Source organism: Schistocerca cancellata, chromosome 2, assembly GCF_023864275.1.
Source record: "Schistocerca cancellata isolate TAMUIC-IGC-003103 chromosome 2, iqSchCanc2.1, whole genome shotgun sequence".
Taxonomy (NCBI): Eukaryota; Metazoa; Arthropoda; class Insecta; order Orthoptera; family Acrididae; genus Schistocerca; species Schistocerca cancellata.
In genome coordinates, this window is record NC_064627.1 from 909641430 (window position 1) to 909657351 (window position 15922).

At 37.5% G+C, this 15922-nt stretch overlaps 1 protein-coding gene across 1 annotated transcript in view; it reads right to left on the reverse strand.

The window, feature by feature from the left end:
* The window catches only part of LOC126162843 (DNA polymerase alpha catalytic subunit), a 244379-nt gene extending 243053 nt beyond the window's left edge, over positions 1–1326 (reverse strand). The window contains exon 1 of the mRNA XM_049919607.1: positions 1206–1326. Coding sequence (XP_049775564.1) covers positions 1206–1221 — 16 coding nt within the window. The 5' untranslated portion in view covers positions 1222–1326. The remainder of the gene's footprint in view (positions 1–1205) is intronic.
* Positions 1327–15922: the final 14596 nt, after the last annotated feature.

The window sequence follows — 15922 nt, forward strand, 5'->3', positions numbered from 1 at the left end:
CAAATAGTCAAACAAGGAAAAAATCACAAGATAGTGGTGAGAGAGAAAGGACAGGACAGGTAAAATATTGCAACATACGGAGGACTGGGGAAAAGATGAGGGTCCATGTTTCCTTATTCTTGTCAGAAGCTAAATGATAAAAATATCTATCATACCACCAGTAAATATAGGAAACCCACAATAAGCAAAATACACACAAAAACGTTCTTTCCAGTACTTTATATTGATGTGAATTAGAAATGTTATCATAATCAATGGTAAAATATCACTGAAATCAATATTTAGACGCTCGTATCATGTTTAACACATTGCACAGAAAAAGAACTAGAAAAAAGTCTTACATCATACTTATTTTGACCACTTTTCATGAGATCTTAAACCTTTGGGAGGATATGACTATTCAACGCAATTATGGCTGCTTGCAGTTCATTATTAGTCCTATGAAACTTTTATCTGGGAGTTTATTCTACTGCTAGTTTCTTGGCTGCACTTACAATGGTGGGAGATCTTTGCACATAGGGGTTTGAGAATGAGGAAGTCACTAAATGACAGTGTGAATTTGGGCCTATCCACATTTTGAAAGCCTAAGCTCATGAGGGGAAACATAAATCTCCTTCCAAGGCATGGCCCTGACCAAATTATCATATGCTACTTTCGATGTATAGGATGTCGTACCTAAAATTTCAGAGTTCTGCCGAGAGTTCTCTCTGAAAACACGCTGGCAGTGAATGTTTTGAATTAGCCTCAGTCCTCCGCCAAATGATTTTCATCTGCATATTACTTTTAAAAACTAAGAATATTTAAATTAGTTGACATTAACTGAAGTACCATTACTACTTGACAACAGACCTACTACAATCAGTTCCTATCTGCCTTACAATACATAGCTCTGTTTGATTAGAAAGGACGAAACGTGGCACGTGAAATGGCTAAGAAACGAGTGGGCATTATGTGGATCATCGTTCTGTGACAACGGATGAAAAATTGAATCATCACTTCATAGCATTAAATAGTAGCGTGAAAAATGTATACTGACAAGGAATGGCGTGGAGTTTGCAAGTAAAATCACAATCGCCGTGTTTGCACTTGAATAATTCTTCAATGTAGAGCAAACCTTCCAGTTGCATTTAGCGTAGAATCTCACTCAAGTTTACACATAAACAAATCACAATAAACGTAAAACCTTATAGCTTTTTCTTTCTTACGTGTTGTATCTGCCATTCGCACTTTCACTGTGGTATTTAAATTCGGCGAAACTCCACTTACTGACACACCAACAAAACCTCAGTCACCACACGCAAGTTGTAAACACACCCTCCGCGCGCGAGAATTGCATTTGGCGGGAAATTGCATGCAATCGATTGAAGATTCGATTAATCGCAACTGACACAGAAATAAATATATAAAATAATTTCCACACGACACTTCTCATAACATTTTTTCTAACAAATAGGAATTGGGATATGTGGCCGTAAACCATAGAATTCTGCTAGCAACGGAATAATAAATGGAGTTATTTATTTGTAAAAACATCCACATGACAGGACAGAGGTTTTCAAGTGAAATAAAGTTTATTTACGCTGTACTGTTCGACTTCCATTAATCACTAAGTGCGTGCAAGCCGCTTGGATGTGGAACGAGTCAATACAGACAGATTATATTGAACAGACAGAGTTGATGTACAAGAAATTTGTAAATACCATAATATTAAGACAGTGAATGAAGTGTTTAGTTCACACTACACTTACTAACTTGGTGAACACAGTTAATGTACTAACCGAACACAAACAAAGTATATTCATACAGTGAACACAATGTGTAAATACAATTAGTAATTCATATAACTGATGCACGACATTATTTAGACAAGTGAATATAACTATTATCTTACATGCTAATAACCATTACACACCATTTTGTTAATTGATAGGATGTCATAAATAGATTAAACAATTCATAAAGTCACTTTTAGAAACTGATCTCAGCGCTACTCAAATCATAAACCTTTTTTAAAGTAAAATGCGTTGTCAAATAACCAGTTGCATAGTCCACAAAATACTAATGGCATGGCCTGAACAGTTTGTCATAGCTTGTTGAAGATTTTTGAAATACTCACCTTGTATGAGTTACAAGTATGTTACTCAGTACTTTGGTGTGTCACAAACTTCCTTCTTTCTAGTGGTATAGGAGTGGATTTCTTCCGTAACAGCAGTTTTCATGCTACCGTTTTTTTTTTCTTTTTTTTTTTACATATAGTACACTGACGTATATCTACAAGTTTACAATAGTCAATATTCTGAGCCTGGTAAGTAGAGGACGACAGTGCTCCCTGGGGCCTGTTTTTGACATAATGTGTAATGTTCTTTTCAAAGTTTTGGTAGTGTTAGAAGTTTGACCCCAAATGAGAAGGCCGCAAGTCATATGCGGGGTTGCCAATGGCTAAAATAGGCTCACCACCAGTTTCAAGTGCAAAAACCACCAGGAAACCACTAATGAAAATGCCCCTACTCCCATAAAATTTTCAAATGAATTATAAATGAATGTAACTGAACAGGATTGCGTTGTTAAAATGTCTGTGCTTATCTTAATTTTTCTTGGCAATCGGACTTCGCTGACGTTCTAGTTGAAGCTGCAGGCGGCAGCGGACTCCGGGAACACCGGTGTTTGTCGTAATCACGAAGACCCTCTTCTTGTAGTATTCCTCTTCACTTACTTCAATAAATAAAACATACTTCATTCTGTTTTCCCATATAAAGAATTGCTGTGTCGTTTGTCTTTGTTCTGGGTGCAGTGGGTGTGTGCGTTTTCTTAGTGTTTATGTCACATTGAGTGTCACACTTTCACCTGAGTGTGACATACTTAAGAATTACTGTGTCGTTTGTCTTCATTCTGGGTGCAGAGGGTGTGTGCTTATTGTTCAAAATGCGAAGCTGTGGCAGAAGATCTCCGTTTTTACGGCCCAGGCGTCATTACAACCCGTCGTACTCGCATTTTCAGCAGAGAGAACCCTGACCAACAGCATCCTTCGATGAGGCGATTACCTGCTAGAACAACTAAAGATCACCAAAAAAATGGCTCTGAGCACTATGAGACTTAACATTTGAGGTCATCAGTCCTCTAGAACTTATAACTACTTAAACCTAACTAACCTAAGGACATCACACACATCCATGCCCGAGGCAGGATTCGAACCTGCGACCATAGCGGTCGCGCGGTTCCAGACTGAAGCGCCTAGAACCGCTTGGCCTCACTGGCTGGCTATAGTTCACCTGTCAATATATCAAGTGCTGTGAGCCACGATACTCAGAAGTTATTTCGTTGCACACACATGTTCATGTCACCACACTTGAGTGTGCGCTTGTTGAAATACACATAAAGTCGTCCAAGACATTGTAGAAACTGCTTGTCTTTGAAGTTCTTTTCTTCATATAGTGTTTGGTTTCCAATGAAAATTCATACAAGTATTGAATTTCAACAGTATACATAACATGACAGCTTATACCTATGGCTGACATTCCATCCATTGCTTATATTACGAACGTAAATTCCTTAAGTTTTAAAAAGTAATAAAATTTTCATTAACTGGGTCCTGTTACTACAGTTTGTTTGTTAAAAAAATGGTTCAAATGGCTCTGAGCACTATGTGACTTAACGTCTGAGGTCATCAGTCCCCTAGAACTTAGAACTACTTAAACCTAACTAACCTAAGGACATCACACACATCCATGCCCGAGGCAGGATTCGAACCTGCGACCGTAGCGGTCGTGCGGTTCCAGACTGGAGCGCCTTGTTTGTTAGCTTCAACTTATCTTCATTCACATCACATACACAAATTAATTACATATCACATTTTTATAACACAATACAAGCAAATGATACATTTTTGCTTCATTTTATAGATAGGTCTTTAACACTTATGGGAGCTCATTTCCATCTTAAGTAGAGGAGGAAGAAAAACATTCGAAATAGGACTAAAACATTGTGCATGGCTGGCCTAACTGTGCTCGGGGCCATATCTTTTGTTTGGGAGGGAAAAAGAGAAATACTCATCTACTGGTTCAAGGATTTATGTGGAAATGTTACTCGTACAATCATGGACTAGTTGCTAAGGAACTTTGATTCATTGAAATAATGCGTACCAACTAATCACTAACGAAGTGTCATGTTCTTTCCTCATGTGCTAGTGCTGTTTACTTCAGTTCATGTGTGTATACTTATCTTTCTCAAATACCTAGACATGCCATTATTCAAGCTTTCATGTGACACAATAAAAAAATTTAATCGGTTTTTTAATAATCTCATGCTTCAATGCTTATCTGTACTCTGCAGCGAATAGGTATGTCAGGGAGACACACTGCAACAATGCATATTTCATTTCCCTTATGACCTTTGTATAATTATCCTTATAACTAAATTGTTTAGTGGAGGTGCAGCCTGTTTCTTCATTTGGTACCTGCTACTCTCGACATAATTCTCTTCTGCGCCGAGACAATGCACTGGTCGCTGAAAGAAAAAACTGAAAACTAATTTCATTTCATAGCTCGGTGGCCACTGATACATTTGGTCATTACATTCGTCTGCAGATACATCCATATTTTGTTTAAATTCATAGACATTCATTTATTCTGTTACGCTTTATAATCATTTACCCTGCAAAGAAAATTATCTGACATTTCTTACAATATTTTGTCGTTAGTCCTTAGCGTACATGTCTCATACAGGTTTTGATAATGCTTCCTTTCAGTTGTAAATATGTTGTATATAGCTTGGTATTTAATTAAATCTCTGTTTACATATATCAATAGGTTCCCTAGTTCTTAGACAGTAGATGTATTTGCGTAGTATTCCCATTTACTTTGTATTTAAGTTAAGTACACATTGCATTCCTATTTTGGTTGCACCTTCTGCCAGTCTGTCACGCATGTGCACAGGTCAATGTCTCCTGTCCTGCTACTGAGTTCAGAACGTATTGTTGAGTGCGCGACAACTGAGCCATAAGCTAATTCTGTTTATACTTTCGCTTCACATGAAGCACTGTATCACTTCTCATTGCTCTTAATTTTATGCCTACATGTACAAATGAAAAGAATTACTTATGCCTATACACATTACTTTATCTTAAAATAAACGCCAGAAGAAAAGTTACGCTTAGAATTATATACACTACGTACAATTATCTTGCGATAAAAAATAAATGTTACCATGCTTCATCATTTTATAAAGGCTTTTATATCTTTGTGAGGGTGGCGACCCTTGTCTCTCCCTCTTTTCTCATAGGTTTATCTCTACGCCCCTGGGTATGGTATTTTGGAAATTACATATGGTCCTGACTGGAGTAACTGCCATTTCTTATTTAGATTGCCAATTTTTGACGATTTAGGATGCATCCGTAAGAGGACTCGTTGGTCTTCAAAAAGTTGTGTAACATGTTTCAGTTTCTTGCTATAAATTTTCCTTTTAAACTCGGCCCAGTTTTCTAGTGTAACTATGGCTTGTTTGATTTTGTCTTGTAGTGTCATTCCCGCAGTGGGTACCTTTGGTATGGGCTTTTCCCACTCATTCATTTGTTTTGTGTGGAATATCAATTCATTATGTGTGAAACCTGTTGAAGAATGTGGAAGGTTATTTACAACTTGCATGAGAGGAGTTACGTATTCTACCCATCGGATGTGTTTGTGAGGGTTGTATGCCCTAATCTTTAAAGACTCGATCAACTGAGATTTCTTCTGGGTGAAAAAGGCTTACTAATATGTGCTTTAAGCCCTGTGAGGTCACAAATCGTTTCCACTTTTGCATAAATTAAATATGAAGCATTATCAGTTAGTAGTACCTTTGGTTTACCTACTCTTCTCAAATAGTTTCCCTCAGTTCTCTTTTCTAATATTTGTAGCTGTTGCATTTTTAATGACATACGTTTTCGTATGTTTCGAGAAAATATCTTATACTGCTACTACGTTTCTTACTCCTACTTGATTTCTTGGATATGGACCAGCTATGTCCAGGGATACAATATCTAGAGGGTTCTTTTGAGTATTGGTTGTACTTCAGTATATTTTGACACATTGGACTGATTTGACTTTCGACATATTTCACACTTTTGTAATACCTGTAGGACTCGCCTTCTCAAATTTGGAAAATAACCAAGTGTTGCAATTTTTTCAGTACATTTGCCTACTCCATAAAGCCCCCATACATCATGTGTGTGTCTTATAAATTCGTCGATATAATCTTCAGGAATACACACACACACACACACACACACACCAATGATCAGATTTTTCATCTTTCCTGTGAAACAAAACGCCCTTGAACTCCTGATACCATTTACTTACCTTTCCACCTTCATCCTGCTTAAGGGTATACGGAATGAGTTTTTCGATGAAAAAATCGATTTTTGGGTAAATGCATTTTCGAAAAATTTAGACTCTCCCGTTTAATACCGTGTATAAAATATTTGGATGACGTGAATAGAACTATTTTAAATAATTTTTTAAAATAATTTCGACAGACAATGTTCCGCACCTTGTATATGAGACGCGAAGTATACCTGATATAGACAGCCTTGCCAGAGATATAATTGAGCACAAGAGAGTTAGCTTTTCTGTTGGCTACACTGCTAGACAGTTGACAATAGATTCTGCACCATTTGTATTGTTTCCTTTGTGAGTACATCCATGTCATTGTTGTGAAAGTCGTATGTGGAGAAGTCAATGAGTTTTCTTTCCTTCAACATGCCAAGACCTAGTCTGAAGGTATTTAGAAAGCGTGTACATTGGCGCAAGAAACTAATGTGTACTAAAAATTCGTGTGATACATATTCATCAGTATCTTATGTCCCAGTAGCGACTAACCTCAACACTGGTAGTGATACATTGAGTGATGCTGCTGCCACTACACCGGAAAGTGCTTCAAGAAGAAAACCAGCTGGAATTGAAGAAGAATACAAGAAACTAAATGCTGGGACTACAAAATATGAGGTAATTAACGTCTCTTTATTATCAGACGTTTTGGAGAACAATGTGTGATGCAAACAATGTGGAAAATGTGGTGTTTCATTGAAAACAAACTTACATGTAGGACTTGCTTGTGAATTAGAGTTGATGTGCAGTTATTGCAAACACAGTGTTACTTTTTTCAATTCCTCACATGTTACTGCAGACACAGGTAAACTATGCGATATAAACATTAGACTGGTTTATGGATTGCAGTGTATAGGAAAGGGCAGGGCTGCAGGTGCCATGTTGTGTGGTGTGATGAACCTCCCTCCTCCACCTTCAATATTTAACAAACACATAATTGCAATAGGCTCTGCTGTAGAAGATGTGGCACAGGAAAACATGAAAGATACTGTTGAGGAAGCAGTTGTTGAAAATAATAATAGCAGAGACTTGTCCATAGCTTTTGATGGAAGCTGGCAGAAGAGAAGCCACACATCTCTGAATGGTGTAGTAACAGCTACAAGTGTGGACACTGGTAAGGTAGTTGATGTGGCAATACTTTCCAAGCATTGCAGATGCAAGGAGAAAATGAAAAATAAACATGAAGAGGAGTGCATGGCAAATTACTATGGGTCAAGTGGTGGTATGGAAGTTGCTGATGTAAGAAGTATTTATCAACGCTCAGTAAAATGGTACAACGTTAGATACATAAATTATCTTGGAGATGGTGACTCAAAGGCTTTCAAAGAAATTGAGGAACTGAGACCCTATGGTAACGATGTGAAAATTTCCAAACTGGAGTGTCTTGGTCATGTTCAGAAAAGGATGGGATCAAGACTTCGATGGCTCAAAGCTAGCATGAAAGGCAAGAAATTGAGCGATGGAAAAACTTTAGATGGGAAAAATAGACTGACAGATGCTACAATAGATCATATTCAGAAGTGCTATGGTCTAGCAATAAGACAGAATACAGCAGATGCAGAATTAATGAAAAGAGCAGTCTGGGCTCTATTTTTTCATACAGCTTCAAACAATGAGAATCCCCAACATGGGCTATGTCCAAAAGGAGACGATAGTTGGTGCAAGTACAACAGAGGCAAGGTAACTAAGAAACAATATCATCACCTGCCACCTGCCATAATGGATGAAATAAAACCAATATTCCGAGACCTCACAGATATTAGTCTACTAAAGAAATGTCTTCATGGCCGGACTCTAAATCCAAATGAGTGTTGAACCATGTGATATGGAATAGACTACCTAAAACTGTGTTTGTGGGTATAAACACACTTCACTTTGGCGTTTATGATGCTGTTTCATCATTCAATCAGGGCAATATAACGAAGTGCAAAGTTCTGCAGAAGTTGGGGCTCTGTGTAGGACTACGAACTGCCGCAGCTATGCTTTGTTTGGACAAGGAACGGCTCAGGTCTTCAGATAATGCCATAAAAGTATATTCAAAGATGGCTAGACAGCATAGCAGAGCCATCAAGAGGAAGCTGTTGGACGATTCTGATGATACAAGCTATGGAGCAGGCTTGTACTGAAGTAAAAACTTTGAAGCTAATTTCCCGTAACTTTAGTTTTTTTGTGTAGAAGGTACATTTTCTCAGGGCCTATTTATAGTAGAAAGATGAAATTTTTTGTAGTTGTTCCTTAAGACCTTCTAATATATCTGAATTAAAAGACATGTGGAATTATTTTGTATTAATGGATGTAAATTTTAAAATACTTGTTAAAATGTATAACATTTTTTAACATTTACAAAAATTAAAATATCTGAAAAACTATACATTATTTTTTCAAAATTAATAATTCAGCATAAAAGCAGAACATATCTCTGCATTCTGTGAAAAAATCAAGAGTATCGTCCAAATAACAAATGAGAAAATTTTCCTAACTTTTAGCTCAATTTAACATTGTAAGCATAAGGCGTTCCGTATATCCTTAAGGTTTTTCATGACTTTTCTACATCTGTGACCTTGCTGTTGTATAATTTTCATTTGCTTACAAAACTCATGATAATCAGACTGCTGCGTTGTACCCTGCATTAATAACGTTTTGATTTCTGCATCTTGCTCTGTTATTTCAATAAATTCGTCTAATCCTGTGGTAACCTAGACAAGGCGTCTGCAATAATGTTCTGACTTCCTTTAATATAAATTGTCTCAAAATTGAATTCTTGTGAATATAGCCACCACCTAGTTAATTTATGGTGCAATAGTTTACATGTTAAAAGAAATGACAGTGATTGGTGATCACAGTAAACTTTGGCATTCTTTCCCCACAAAAAATATTTAAACTTTTTAAATGCCATATTACCGCTAAACTTTCCAATTCTGACACTGAGTAAGAACTTCCTGCTTCTGATAACTTGCGACTAGCAAAATTGATGACCCAATACTTCCTTACCTTCTTCCACTCATATCTGGAATAAGCATGCCTCCAGCCCTTGAGATGAGGCATCTGTGCATAGACAAAAATCCTTGGACATGTCACGGTGGTTAAGAATGTTTGCATTTACCAATGCCTGCTTAATGTTATTAAAGATCTCTTGATACTTATCATCACATAACCAAAGCCTACTTTTTCGTAACAAGTTGAGCAACGCATGCATCACTGTTCATCAGTTGTTGTGGTACGAAATTACGAGAATGCGAAGCTAGTCCTAAAAATGCCTTTAGTTGTTATTTATTCCCTAGAGCTGGACAATTGCGTATGGCATCAAGCTTTTTCGGATCAGGTAATATACCTTGTTCTGACACAACATGTCCTAAAAAATTTTACTTGCTCCTTACCAAAACTAGACTTTTTTAAATTGGCTGTTACTCCGTAATCTACAAATCGTTGAAGCACCTGTTCAAAGAGCCTCATATGTTCTAACCTAGTAGGTGTGGCTATTAGCAGGTCGTCTACATAGACAGTGACTTTGCCAAGCAATTCTGGATCTAAAACCTTGTCCAATGCAGGTATAAACACTCCTGCACTAATGTTCAGTCCAAAAGGTAGATCACAGAATTCGTAACTTCTGCCCCACAACCCCCACAAACAAATGCAGTATATTTTCGAGTTTCCTCGTGGAGCTTTATTTGCGAGTAGGACATTTTGAGATCGAGTATACTGAAATATTTTTTATTGTAAAACTTTAGAAGCTGTTCGTCCAAATTGTCTGGTCTTATGGGTACTGGTACTATAATCTTATTGATACCTCTAGCATCGAGAACCAATCTTACAGAACCCTCTGGTTTGCTTACTGGCAATATTGGACTACAAAAGGGTGAAAATGAAGGTTGTATAATTCCCCACTTCATCATCCGATTGATCTCTTCCCTTACTGCCTCTCGTTTTGCCCATGGAATAGGATATGATATTACGCAAAATGTCTCATGTGGATAGACTTCAAATTTATATTCATAGTCTTTGATTACTCCTGGCTCCTTACTGAAAACATTGGCATACTTAAACAACAAGTTAGAAAGTTCTTGTCGTTGCATCTCATTTACTACCTGTGATTCACTTGGTTTCTGCTCTACCATTTCGTAACTAACCTCAGAGTTTGCTTCTTGTTTGTGAAATACACAAAATATTCCATTACGACATTTGACTCTGGTTTGTTTTTCTTACTTTCATCAGGTGTTTTGACTAAATCAATAGAAAAGATCTGACCCTTTACATAAAACTGGCATTTACCTTTACCTATGTCAATCTGTGTTTTGTACGTTCTAAATGTGTCCATGCCAATAACAAAATTAACAATAAGTTTGTCAGTTATTAGAAAGTTGCACTCCACTATAAAGTGTTCAACTTGTACTGGAATAAGTGTCTGATGGTCAACCAATTTAGTCTTACTGCCTGTCGCAGTTTCCACCTTGCCTTTTTGTACAGGAAATGCTGAGAACTTGCCTCTCTTCTTCAATTCACAAAAAAATTCATTTGACATTAGGTTGGTAGTTGAACCTGCATCTAAAATTAACTGTGTGTCAATGTTAAATATTTTCACCTTAATGATTGCTTGTTCTTGTTCTTCCTTGACTTTATCTACTATATCTAACACATGCTGATACAAATCATCCTTGATGTCACCTCGTTTGTCAAATCTTATGAAACATGTTTGTTGTTCTGCCTCCCCCCACTCCCTGAGAGGTCAATAGCCTGTGGCCTAACTACGACTGGTTAGTGTTTCTCCGACGGCGTAGCATGACTTAGTTCATTACCTGGAGAAATTTCTGTCAGTTGCACTGTGTGTGTACTTCGCCAATTTGTGTCGGTAGTTGCTGTGCAGTTATATTGTTGCCCAAAGGTCGGCTCCGGTACAACGTTAGGCATGACATTGTTGCCATGCGTTGGCCACTGCTGCGGCTGACTGTTTCTATTCATGTTCGTCGCAGGGCCTTGTGATGGTGGATTGTAATTCACTCATGCTTTGAAATTACCTCTGTTGTTCTGGAAATTTCTTTTAAATCGTTTGTTTTTTTCATTCCCGTTACCATACTCATTACCTCTGGGTATGTAATTTTGCTGCTGTGTGTACCAACCTTGCTGTGTGTTTAAATCACGTTTTACTGACTGATTTATGTAATGATATTGTCGTAGTTCCTGATTTTCTGTTGCTCTATGGGGTACAGGTCTTTCCTCAAAGTTTAAGTCGATAGAATCGAGTACTGACAAAAAATATTCAGTGTCATACTTGGGCATTGTGACTGATTGTTCTCTAATGTGCGATGCTAAACGACTTTTCAAAAATTTTAACACGTCTTCCTGTTCATCCAGTAGCGCGTCTGGTTCAGGTATTTTTAAAGTATTCATGTAGACTACCATATTTGCCATTCCAGGGTTGAAAACCTCGCATCTGAGTCTTTCTTGCACTGCCTCAGACCAGTATTTGTCGAGGAAAGCTCGTTCACATTGGATGTAAGTGCTGCAATGTTCGGCCACTTCAGTTGCCCATATAAGCTCACCACCTTGCGTGTACCCCGCGACAAATCTGATTTTCTGTGCTTCCAGCTAGTTGCATGAAAATACTTGGCGAAAAGTACAGATACATACTATCCTATTCATTCTTTTGCCTCAGGTAGTGAATGTAGGGAACTGTCGATGTCTCAGCAAACCCTCGTCTGCAAAAATAGTTGATAGACTCGTGGAATTTTTTATCGTATTTATGTTGTTATTGTAGTTACCTGTAATTCTGGCTAGTATTTGTTCAGGTATTGGAGTTGTGGGTATGTTTACATTTTGCAAGCTACAACTGTCACTGGTACCTGCTGTTGGACTCGTGACAATTTGTAAATAGATACCAACAAGTTGTGGTTTGTTCACTGTAAGCTTTTTACTATTTACATGCATATTTCGAGATCCAATAATATTTTCTTCTAAAAGATTGCGGATCCTATCTTCTACGGCTTGTATGTCAATGTTTACCTCATTCATGATTTCTTTTTCTTTTTCTGAATAGCTTTTTCTACTACATATGTGTATAACTTACAATCGGTTACCAACTTCTCTGCACTGGTGTTACCCTTATCTAGCATACCAGCTTCAGCTTGACTAACGTGGTTAATGGATCCAGGCCGACAGGTTTTTTAGGTTAAAGCCAAAGTCCAGACAGACAACAATTAAGATAAATAGAATAAAAGAAACTTCATGTACAGAAAATAAGGGCAAAGCTAAGGACAGCATCAACTTACTTCATCAAAATATCAAGGGCATAAAAAATAACGTAGATGAGCTATTAGTGTGTTTGGATGATCTCAAAAATGAAATGAGATTGATATACTCTGTCTATCTGAACACCATGTAACTGTGGAGATGGATAGTGTCAGTATAAATGGCTATAATTTAGTATCTTACACATGTAGATCTAGGATGGATAAAGAGACAGTTGCCACTTTCATAAAACAAGGGTATAAGTACAAAATTGTAGAAGAAAGCAAATTTTGTGTTGATCAGCACTTTGAGGTTTGTGCGTGTGAACTTCAGCTAGATAATGCAGTATTGATATTAGCAACAGTGTACAGGTCCCTATTAGGAGCCTGGGAGCTATTCATAAAAAAGTTTGACTTCCTATTATGCCATCTGTCAGACAAAAAATAGATGTTATTAATCTGTGGCGATTTAAATGCAAACTTTCTAAGTAATTCTGATAGGAAAGGTGAACTAGATGTGTTATTAACAACATATAACTTAGAATCAGTGGTCAATTTCCCTACATGTATAGCTCAAGAGAACAGCAGTCTAAAAGATAATGTATTTGTACAGAAAGAGGATGTAAAACAAACACAAGCTTTGCCTGTGGTAAGCAGATTGTCAGAATATGATGCACAACAGATTAAATTACAATACCTAACAGGGTGTCCAGTTCAGAAACCATTAAGTAAAAGTGTGAGGTTGCTCAACCCGGTGTCTATAGAGCACTTCAGAGAAAGTTTAAGAAATGCTAAAAGGGGAGATGTATGTAATGAGCGAAATGCTAATAATAAATGCAACATATTTCTTGATAAATTTATACCCCTATTTGAACAATGTTTCTCAAAGAAAATTATTAAATGTAATAGCATACATTTTTCAAAGAAACCTTGGATTACCACAGGTATTAAAGTGTCTTCAGAAAGAAAAAGAAAACTTATGAAACAGCAAGAACTAGTAAAAATCCAGAAGTAGTTTTACACTATAAAAATTATAGTAACATACCGAGAAAAGTTGTAAGGAAATCAAGAAATATTTATGTCAGAGAAGAAATTAACAGCTCTGGCAATCAAATCAAATCAGTATGGAATGTTGTTAGAAGTGGGACAGGAAAAGTAACCACTGGGGTAGGTAGTATTACTATTAAAGAGAATGAAAATATCGTAACCAACAGTACACAAGTAGCTAATGTAATAACAACCATTTCTTAAGTGCAGGAGAAAACATTGCTGGGAATAGTTCAAAAGAAAGAGCCAGGCAGTACATGGAAGAGTCAGTTTTGAAAAATTTTAGTCAGTTTAAGTTTCACCTAACAACCTCTTGTGAAATAAGTAAAATTATTAAATCTTTGAAAAGTAAATGTTCTGTTGGAGTAGATGACATCTCTAATAAGATATTAAAACAATGTGGAGCAATTACAGCTGATATTCTGAGTCACATATGTAATGCATCACTAGCTCAAGGTATTTTCCCAGGCAAGTTCAAATATATCTTTGTCAGGCCTCTCTATAAAAAGGGGGACACCACAGATGTAAATAATTATCGGCCAGTATCCTTGCTTACTCCATTTTCAAAAATCTTCGAGAAAATGATGTATGTAAGAGTGGTTAGCCACTTCAACAGTAATGGGAAACTTAGTAAATCACAGTTCGGATTTCAAAAATGCTGTTCCTCTGAGACAGCAATATACAATTTCACTGTCCTCATAATAGAGTCTTTAAACAGTAAAATGTCACCAATAGGAATTTTCTGTGACTTCTTCAAAGCATTTGATTGTGTGTAACATGGCATTATGTTCCACGATGCTACTCCAGGCGGGTGTAAAATGAATGTGCGCAACGGAAATACTGAACGTGAAAATGAAGATTTGGCCCCGTTTGACCAATTCCTGAAGCAGATCTTAGGATCTGTTAATGGTGATTATCTCCTTCTTGGTCTTTAACATATAAATTACAACATAAACATAAATGAATGTTTAAGGGAACTAGTAAATACTAAATTATAAATGCTGTTTCCCCTTATACATTTATTGTATTTATATTGTATTTATATTACAAATGATTATATGTCAATGTCAAATGGGCATAAAGAGATACAAATGAATTTCCTAACTAATACAATTGACCAATTGCCCAAATCTGCCGCTTTTTATGGCTACGCGATCTAATATAAATAACATGAGACGACTGACATCATCTGTGTACCAAACACTAGAAGACACTACTTTGAAAGATCATCTACAGTGGTGTGCAACCTCAGTGGAAATACGTGATCACAGATGTTTAGCTTTATAGCCCTAATAAGGTGAAGCAATTAGCAATATCACCGCATATACTGCATCCGGTGTGTCGGGCTGATGGTTCTTGTACACGTCTGCGACGATTGAAGGACCCCAGCCACAAAATAAAACTCTTTCAAACACTAGGTCAGCAGAAGGCGGTCCTCTGACTATTATAATCTAGTACTGTCTTCTCCTCTCTGTGTTCTATAGACAAGAAACACCAACTCACAGCCACAAGGACGGTATTCAGATAACGTTTGTACGTGAGTATGAACAGAAGAAGTGCTACCAAACACTGAACGCTGCGTACACAACGACGACTCCCTGCCCAGAGGTGAAGTCCAGAATCGTATAAGTTCGCAACAGTACAGTGCCTAACCATTCTAACTATAAAATCTCCTGAGAGCAGATAGCAAGTCCGTCTGTACCAACAAAAGCTGATACTGAGCGACCGTCAAACACGAGCGCTCAAAACAGAATACATCTTCTCTCCACCGCTGGCTTCTCAGCAAAGCTCAGGTCCCCTCACTCGTAACTCAGAAGGGGAAACAATACTTGAAACCATGGCATACCATCTCTACAGATTCTTCCGTACGCAGACCAACCATATTTTAGTCTTTTGTCGTCCAGTGCGGAACGTTTGCGAGGAAATACCTATATGCATAGAATGGTATGCTTCCCAGAGTAAAAATCCTCGGAAAAAACCCAGCCTGTGATTCCCGAGTTAGTGCTTCCTCGTTCCTCTCTGCTGCTTCCAACATTTTCAGAGTTTCTGAAGTATTATCTGGTTAGCCTTCCAGCCCCACTACAATACCGGCTGGCCGCCGCTGTATTGTGCTTCCACGCTCAGGTACCCATACCATCCGTCTTGGCACTTCCTGTGTGAAGCAGGACCAACACACCTGTGAGGGATTTTCCACCCAGGGCTTGAGTTACGCCTGCTGTTTCATTTCCACTGATGTGTACTAGTACTAGTATAGGTAATCATTCATTACGCCATTCTGATAATAAAGACACTCAA